The sequence below is a fragment of the Bubalus kerabau genome, chromosome 9, assembly GCF_029407905.1.
Source record: "Bubalus kerabau isolate K-KA32 ecotype Philippines breed swamp buffalo chromosome 9, PCC_UOA_SB_1v2, whole genome shotgun sequence".
NCBI lineage: Eukaryota > Metazoa > Chordata > Mammalia > Artiodactyla > Bovidae > Bubalus > Bubalus kerabau.
In genome coordinates, this window is record NC_073632.1 from 32,822,256 (window position 1) to 32,831,881 (window position 9,626).

The 9,626-nt window shown below is 35.9% G+C and overlaps 1 protein-coding gene across 1 annotated transcript; it reads right to left on the reverse strand.

Moving 5' to 3' along the window:
• Nucleotides 1-660: 660 nt before the first annotated feature.
• Nucleotides 661-9,064, reverse strand: CENPW (centromere protein W). Its single transcript, XM_055534948.1, has 3 exons — nucleotides 8,724-9,064; nucleotides 3,109-3,222; nucleotides 661-1,185 (listed from the first exon to the last, which is right to left on the reverse strand). The coding sequence occupies exons 1-3, from the start codon at nucleotides 8,847-8,849 to the stop codon at nucleotides 1,159-1,161; spliced, it is 267 nt and encodes an 88-aa protein (XP_055390923.1). The 5' UTR covers nucleotides 8,850-9,064; the 3' UTR covers nucleotides 661-1,158.
• Between the last annotated feature and the right edge of the window lie 562 nt (nucleotides 9,065-9,626).

Sequence of the window (9,626 nt, forward strand, 5' to 3'; positions counted from 1 at the left end):
CCAGGGAATAGGATGACTCGGTAATAAAAAAGGAACAAACTGCTATACGCAACAACTTGGAGGATCAAGAAAGTTAAGACAACTGAAAAAAACAAATTTCCCAAAGTCAAAACCTGTATGATTCCATTACAATGGCTAAACCATAGAGATGGAGAACAGATTAGTGGTTGCCAGGGCTTAGAGATGGTAGGGGTATGAGGGGGGTTGTATGTGCAGTGGTTGTGGGGAGCTGGGTGTAATTTATAAAAGAAAAGCATGACAGAGAACTTTGTGGTGATGAAATAGTTCTATATCTTGATAGGAGTGGTGATTACATAAATCTGCAAACGTACTAAAATGGTACAAAATTATACACATATTGTACTAAGTCAAATTCCTGGTTTTGATACTGTACTCTAATTATTTACATTGGGATAAAACTGGGTATGGAGTACAAGGGGACTTCTCTGTACTACTTTTGCAACTTCACATTGCAATGTATAATTATTTAAAAACAAAACGTAAAAAACACAACTATCAGATGATATGCAATAAATAAAAGATTTCTTGGGGGAACAGACACCCATCTATTAAATGTGTGACTTGAAGAAAATCAGTCCGTTTGCTCTGTAATTTTTTTTTTTTTGGTTTTGAAGAGAAATAGGTTTTAAAAACACTCTGCTGGTGTTTACAGTCAAATTATTTCAGTATACTATTGGCCTAATATAAAAGCAGAATGCTTTGCTTATGCAAAGGTATTAAACAGTTAAAATATTTAAAATGTATCTAAATTTGACTGTACATTGTCTTCCTTCAGAGATTAAATTGATTCCCTAATTAACAGTGAGTACGTCTAAATACTTATAAACTTAATTCTAAGAAATACATCTCTTCAAGCTACTTCATACACTAAGATTTCATTTTTGATATGTAAAACATTTGCAATACCAACAAAAGGGAAGTAGGATGAACTTGAAATAATTCCTCAAAAACAAAGATTATATAGTTCTACATGTTTAAGATATTTCAATACCAGCAAAAAACATACAAATACACACATCCTTCAACTAGCCAATATTTTAATACACAATATTAACTACTTTATAAAAAGTGCTTTTATGATCTGTTACCACCTAAAATAATACATCATACAATTTTCAAATATGTGTTCTTTGACTTCTAACCTCTGCTCTTCTTTAGAATTACCTGTGAGGGGGAGAAAATGAAGATTTACATTATACCTAGGGCAAATAAAACACAATTACTCAACAAAAAGTTTAAAAGTCCTATGTGTATAATATACAAGTCTCTGAATCCATAAAAACCCAATTTGGAATGTGATTAGGGAATCTTTTGCCTTATAAATTGTCTTAGACTTCTCTAAAATAGTCTAATTCTCTCAGAGAATATGAAACATGCCTAGATTCTCAAAATCTAGTTTTATAATAGTCACTTCTAGATGTGAATTTCTTCAATTGTGCCAAAAGTATCCAGATTAATGGCTTCCAACTTGAGGTTTATAGAAAATTCGGTAATTCGGGGATTTAAGATATGTTCTAAAACCTGAAAATCCTATTATAAACCAGGAATGTAACAACCATAAAGCAATACAAATTCATCCAAACACCAAATTTCCTCTATTTAGGGTGGAATTATATCAGAGACCAAGGCCAGTCATCTCAAGCTGAAAAGCTTGTTACGTAGATAATTTTCACAACACGAAGCCCCGAAGAAAAAGTAAACACAATGAAATCTTAAGTTGTAAAGGACAAAGAACACTAGAGACCAGAATATATATATACAAAAAAAATTCTTTTAAAGAACTTACCTTCTTTTAGGTAAGCCTACTTATAATTCACTAATAAAAGCAAACCAATCCTAAATTTAAGATACACACATAGACTCCTCATGTTCTTAAGCCCTGCTTTACCTGCAGAAAACACTTACATTGACTTTAACAGTCCAGAAACTAGTTGAAATGTTTATAATTGTAAGAGAATTTAAAGCCCCTTAAAAAATGCCAGGGCATGCCATTTCTAGACTCTCACGTGAGTCATCAAATAGATTTATACCCTAGGCCAGTACTTCTCTGTTCTACAAGATGTAGACTGCAAAATAAAATACTATGTACTCAAATTCATTTACAAAATTCTAAGTACATTATACACCCAAATTTACAAAAAGGTAAGTTAAACAGAGTTCAACAAATCACTGGTGTATTTCTCATAACTTTTGATAACTAAATATATAACTATATATTATAACTATAACTATATATAAGATAACTTCTCATAACTTTACATAACTATAGTTATATAAAAATGTTTACATTGTGGGAAGCTGGATAAAAGGTACAGTGGAAACAGTATAGTATTTTTGTACCTTTCATGGGTCTATAATTAGTTCAAAATATTTAAATGTTAAATAAAAAATACTTATAAAGAAGTAAACTATAAAAAATAAGTCTCTCTCTCACATCATCCCCCAGTGAACCATGTGCCAATTTCTTGCATATTCTCACAGAAATGAGCTCTCTATACATAACATTGTAACTATTCAGGGAGGTATAATATATTAGGTTATATCAACTTATTTGACCCTAAAGCCTTTCCTGTTGGGGCATCTATTAACATCGAGTGAAAATAATCTTGGGAACATTTAAGTGAAAATAATCTTGGGGACATATATGGCAAAAATTCTGCCTTAAGTTATCACACTCTATATTATATAGAAGTATCACTAAGAAGCAATCTTCTCTGCTTATGTAAGCAATTTGATTTAGAAGTCACTCAACTCAAAACAAATTTAGAAAAATAATTAGGTAAACTTAAAATGGTCAAGAAGAAAAGTTTTCATAAATTTTAAGGTAATAATGTTACTACAAATCACACAGATTAGCAGTCAAACATTCATTTTCCTCTAAAGCAATAAAGCAATGGCCATGAATCTTTCCATCAGAAATCCATACTATACATAATAAAGAAAATCTAACTCTGTAATTAAAACTCATGAAAAGCTAAGCATCAACTCAGTCAAGGAAACTGAATAAGGAATCTAAATCGGGCAGAGGTGACGAACTAGGTGGTGTTCTAAGGTAATTGTGCTCAAGAGAAGAATTTCAGATCTCACCTTTGCTGCAGCCAGTACATGCTCCTTTTTAATGACTCCACACTTACTCCCACAAGCATTTATCCGTGACTCTTCTGCTAATCGATGAACAAAGAGTAAACAGTTCAGATGCACCTGTAAAAGAGAAAATTCAAAACAATTTTTAAAACTCAAACATTGATATTTTGAAATAATGACTTCTAAAAAGAAGATCCCAAATTTTAATGCTGCACTATTTACTACTGTGATTCAATCACTTGACTTTTATTTAAGGTAACACAGAATTCAGTTTAATAAAGGTCCATCTTAAAATTTCATAAAAAAGAGACTTAGCTACTACAATACAGGAAACAAGAACGTGTAAAGCTGACCAATGGCCATAGACAATAGTACTACTCTAAAGGATCATTATATCAAAACTTAGGTAGGACTTTAATAAGAACAAATATTTCTGTTTTCCATTTCAACTAAAGTTTCCAATGTAATTTAAAATCCCCTCTAAGAAAAACATATCAACTACTGTATTTAAGGCTAATCATCTCTCATTCTACAATCCAAGGTATAAAATTTTTTAAGAAGATATTTAATTTAAAATGTCTAATCAAAAAAAATTTAATAATTGAAATTTTAAAAGTTTATTCAATTGAAAAGAGTAGATACACAGGTCAAGTTACTTGTTATACAACAACATGAGAATAATCATATCTACTATTAATAATTTTAAAATTTATTTTAAAATAGCTTTAAACTAGATAAAATAAGCAGAGAATACAAAATTCAAAACTGCACAAAGAACTAGAGTTATATATTAGCATTGTGGGAAGCTGTAGAAAACGAATGGGAATTCTGTACTATTTTTGCCACTTCTTGTGAACCTACAGTTATCTCAAAATTAACATATAAAGCAAAAAATCTATAAAGATAAACTGACAAAACTAAACCTCTCTTCAACATCATTCCGCAGTCAAGTCTGATTGCCAGTTTCTCGCATATTCTTACAGAAACAACTTCTACATAAATGTAAAATATATATATGTATCATAAAATATGTGTATATATATCTGTATCTTTATTTAACCTCACTATTTGAATGTGTACATTTTGCTAAATATATTACTCAAAGTTCACACTAGTCAATCAAAAAGTGCTACTCATTCTATATGCATATACCTTGAAAACAGTTAAAGTAGAGCACAAAACCCAAGTAAGTGAGAATGTATCCTAAAAATTCCCACCAAATAAAACTCTTAAAAAAAAAAGCAAGACTAAAGTGAGCTGCTGTCCTATTTCAATTCTCCACTAGTATCGAGTCTAGTGCTCTTGTATTTAAGTTATTGGTAATACTCCATCCTTTGTTTCTGCCAGGTGCCTGAAGGCACTACCAATTCAGGTCCAATTAAACAGTATCTTTAACATATAACTTCTTTGGTCATTTACTTAATGGTACACATTCTTTGGGCTTCCCTGGTAGCTCAGTTGGTAAACAAATCCACCTACAATGAAGGAGGCCTGGATTCGATTTCTGGGTTGGGAAGATCCCCTGGAGAAGGGAACAGCAGCCCACGCCAATATTCTTGCCTGGAGAACTCCATGAACAGAGGAGCCTGGCGGGCTATGGTCCATGGCATGGCAAAGAGTCAGACAAAACTGGGCAACACTTTCTTTCACTTTTACACATTCTTTGTAGTGAGAGCAATTAATACACAACACTTAACTCTTCCCCCACAGTTCACTAAATGCTAAATAACTAGGTAATGTGGTCCTTTCAATTATTACTTATTATTATTATACAGCATAAATCTTTAGTGGATTGTTATGTTTAGGAATGTTTTAGTGATAACTGGGGAAAGTATAGTAGGGGATTTAAACTGAACATAATAGAGAACCTTTGGAAGGAGATATTCTTTTGGTCTTCTTTATCATAAGAACTCTGAGGTAAATCACCCAATTGATTCTTTACACTATACCATGTCATTCAAAATATGTTTAAACTTCCTATGATATACCATTTCCTTTTGCAACAAAAACATTTCATAATATGGCAGTTTCCTCCATTAATCTTCATTCTCTACTTCTAAACCTAAATAGCTTCCAGATACCCTCAGGATAAACTCCCAATTCCTTAATGCTAAACCCCATTTGACTAGGTTTTTACAATTCCATCTCACCTTTTCCAGCTTCTAGTTCTATGCTAGGCCTTCTGAATTTCTTTCAGTATTCAAATACAGTTTTGCCTACTGCCATGCTACTGGTTTATACTGAAAGGACAAGTCCTCCCAATACATAAGGTTATATGGATCTATGGTACCCCGAACTTCTTATAACTGTACATACACAGACATTAGGCAGCAATCTCTCACCTCTCTTCTTCAATGTAAGGGCAAAACCATGTCTACCTTCCCAGACATTGTATCCCAGTGAATTTTAGCCTGTGGCCCAATATGCAGTTAAGCAGTCAATAATTATCACTGCATGAGCAAAAAATCCATCCATATCTCCCCAAATTAGGCAAAACAAAATTTTTAGGCAATCCCAAATAAACCACATTCTGTTTTGAGACTTGAGTCCTTTACTCTTCATGGGCATGAAACACAGACACTGAATTAATACTACTTTTTTTTAACATCAGAATTTTTTTTTAAAACAACGTATTTCTCTGTCATAAAACAGTTAACTGGTGCCACTCAAGTGCACTAAAGTTTAGATTAAAATGGTCATAAAAAAGCAATTTTAAGGTTTCAGGTAGACATTCAACCTTGGAAAAGGTAAGCCATTCCATTAAGAACTTACTTTGGGAAAATTTAAAAATTAGCTTCCTTGAAAGGTAAGCCAAAAGATAATTTACAAAGAAATATCCATTTGACTAAAAGACTGGGCCAGCATGACTTCTTCCCCACTTTCTCATAGAACTTTTGAGTTTTACATAAACCATAAGTACTCAGATATTTGCACAGTATCCCTTAGTGATAAATCTAAAAACTAACTCAGCGACAAGAAAGCTGAACAATCTGAGATTAACATATGCTCCCCAGTACTGGCCCGGTGACATACAATCAAGTAAGGTATAAAATAAAACAACAACAAAAAGCCAGTGCAGGAGAACTATAACATAACACAAGGAAGTTATGAATAAAATGTTAGAAATATCAATCCACATATAGTTACATCACTCTCAAATTGTACACTCAGAATGTTCAAGGAATAAACACAAGGAATACAAAAAGTTCCCAATTCAAAGTTCCCAGTCAGATGGGAGAACAAAACCCATAAGAAACTAAAGACAAATGTGTGACAGTAGATGATAATGGAAGATAAGATAGATCGTTTCTAAGATGATGAAGACTTCACTGAGTCTTCATCTGAAGACTGAACTCAATTTTGAAAGAATTGGTGTTTGCCAAGCAGAGTGGAATGAGGACATCTTCACGTAGAAGCATCATCTTATGCAAAGACAGCAGAGAAGATTAGTTTTGTGTTAAAGACAATGGGAGACACAAAAGGAGATATGCATGGTTCCTTCTCCTCAAGAAGCTGTGTACCACACTGGGGGACAACACTGACACACGAAACTCTTAAGAGAACACTGTCAGGGTCCCAGTAGCTAAGCTGTATGATGTAAACTCTATGGCTATCAACATTTAGAGAAAAAGAAATACAAACAGATTGCCTCAATTGTAGAGAAGTTTATGGATGACGTGGGACACCTGCTGGGTAAGATTATTAAGTGCCAATGGTAAGCAGAAAACCCTAAGTAAAGAAACCAGAGTGATGCATGACATACATAAGACTGTGAAGGAGAAATAACCAAAGCCAAAGATAAGCATACAATCTAGGGATAGACAGTGGCCAAAAGAACTTCCTTTCCCCTACCACTGCAAATGCTTAGAATTTCACCTCCCATCCTTTCCTGTACCACCTGGATCTGACTCCACAACAGAACCCACCTGTCCATGGGTCACTTTGAGGCAGGCAAGTGTGAATGTGGGAGGAATCTGACTACTTGAGAAATTTCTGGCCAAAAATTTGCACCAACTTGTAATCTCCTTCCCCTCCATTTAGAACCCCAACACCAGTGGAAACTTCACAATTAATAACTTAAAATTCTTTTGAAAAATCAATTTCACTTTAATACAGCTCACTTATGTCACCTCAATCACTACCTTCGGGGAAGGAAGGTAATAAAACAGTATGTATTGTCTTTTCATACAGAGTCTAAGCAAGGAACCAAAAAGAAGGACAGGAGATATTAGAAAGGCCACTTTTATAAGAAACAAAATTTAAAAAGTAGTTCTGGCTTCAGAGAAAGGAAAAGTGAGGACAATTCTATAGTAATCTAGCAAAAATAGAAATCCTAAAATCACAGGCGGCAGTAGAGAACTAGCAGAGGCTACAGAGAAAAGAGATGGGGAGGTGAGGGAGAAAAAAAACAATGTAGCTTAGGAACAAATTATTGCATTCCGAAGACACTCTCCATGTCATATATCCCTATTATCCACAATTCTTTATCCTTGATCTCCTGGAAATTAGGTGCCCACCTGTGGTGGTTCCTTTACTCCAAGAGCTCTTATAACAAACCACAGGAGATGCCTCCTACGGTACAAACCCAGGGCAAGTGTTTATTCTGTTAGAGGGATAATATATTCCAGGCATTCAACATAAAAGCCCTCCATTTATTTCAAAACAGAAATATTAGAGTGGTTTGAATGTGAGCATTTTTTATTAGGTGAGCATTATGTAGTAGTTACTATGAGTCAGGTAAAATTTTTAAGGTTGGCTTGAAAACTAAATTAATAGGTGTTCTCCCTGTCTAGGAAAACGAATTCACACTTGGGAGCATACTACTTACAAACTTTTGGATCAATGTTCTTTAGTAAGTAAACTGAAGCGGAAGAAACGGCAATGTATTTAATAACGTAAAAAGAAGGTGAAGGAAAGAAGACCAGGAGAAATGCACTTTAGAAAAGCATGTCAGTAATGCCTTTTACAGTAGTTACATGAAAGTAACCCACCCTGAATTTCAAAATCTATTTTTAAAAAACTATCTTCGAACCTTCACAAATATCACTAAGCACAGTGTAAGTATCAGACTGTGCTCCTAAAAAGTGATATTTAAAAACTAAAAGCAGTTAGTTTATTCCTTAAACTGATGTGGCTAAAAGGATTCCGTTAAAAAAAAAAAAAAAAGGTCAGGATATCTACATTTCAGCGGGCTCCAAAACAACTTAGCGTCAGGAATACTAACAGGCCCAGGTTTTGCTGCGAATGCCTCAAACCTAGGCCTCAAAAGAGCTAGACTGGCTGTTACTATTCAGTCGCTAAGTCATGTTCGACCCCATGAACTGCAGCACACCAGGCTTCCCTGTCCTTCCTTATTCTCCCTGAGTTTGCTCCAGCTCATGTCTATTGAGTCAGTGATGCCAGCCAACCATCTCATCCTCTGTTGCCCTCTTCTCCTCTTGCTCTCAGTCTTTCCCAGCATCAGAGTCTTTACCAATGAGTGGACTCTTCGCATCGGGTGGTCAAAGTACTGGAGCTTTAGCAGACTGGCTGGAGGGGCGGCGAAATACAGGCTGGGGGGTTTATTTCCCTGATCTATCCCCGCCCCACTGCCAGTCTATGAAGGGACAAAATCTCACCAGTAGGTCGCTACTCGTCTCCAAACGAAGGTGAGGCTTCTGTCGTTTGAAAACGCGCTTTAGAAAGCCGCGAGGAGCCTTGCGCCTTATCATCTTCCTCTGCGAGACCGTGGTAGAGAGCGCCATTCTCACCCTCGGGTTTTGGCAGCAGCCGCCTCAACTTCCCGGGTCTTCCTTGCGCCGCACTGAAGCTCACGCCAGCGAGTACACCAAGAACCCCGACTCAGACGCTCCCACAGGCCCCGAGACCCCGGCCGGAACGTTTGAATCTGCCGCCACAGAGCGCGCCCGGCGCCCGGTAGTGACGTTAGGGGCGCGCAAACCCGCCCCTTGGCGCCCGGATGTTGGTGGAACACACCCTTGGTGGGCGTTCCATGACGTCACAGACGGGGAGGGTTGCGGGTTTCCCCTTAAGTAGCTGTTGGAAGTCATTTCTCCAGTGTGCCATAAAGATGTTGGAAATTTGTGGGAAATGCTGGTATGCCAAGGCAGTCACTTGAAAGCTTACTGTCCCAGCTTTCACTCTCTACTGAGCCTAAGACCAATGAACGAAAAAGTAGATGAATAGAAGGAAGTTTGTCATGTTTTATCAGGCTTCTTAAAGAACCAATGCCTTCTTAGCAGGGCTTGATTTTCTAATATTAGAAAATATTTTTCACTTTTACATAATTTTATCTGGAGTTCACCTGAAGTATTTTCATGAGTCAAGCTTTTCTTTACAAATGCTGCTGTCTTTAATTTTAAGCCCTCTCTGCTTAACCTTGCGATAACTTCTGGTGTAGTTTAAATGCTACCTCTTTGAAATCTTTATTTGCAAGCAGTTAACTCTTCCATTTTTCGTGCCAACCCTATAAGTTCTCAGACTTCATCCTACAGCACCTGAAGCACCATCCACTGGTTTCT

Coding starts and splice junctions, on each gene's coding strand:
- CENPW (XM_055534948.1), bottom strand. CDS start 8,849: ATGGCGCTCTCTACCACGGTCTCGCAGAGGAAGATGATAAGGCGCAAG. Junction 3,223..8,723: donor AGACGAGTAGCGACCTACTG/GTGAGATTTTGT, acceptor TCTCTTTTACAG/GTGCATCTGAACTGTTTACT. Junction 1,186..3,108: donor ATGTACTGGCTGCAGCAAAG/GTGAGATCTGAA, acceptor TCCCCCTCACAG/GTAATTCTAAAGAAGAGCAG.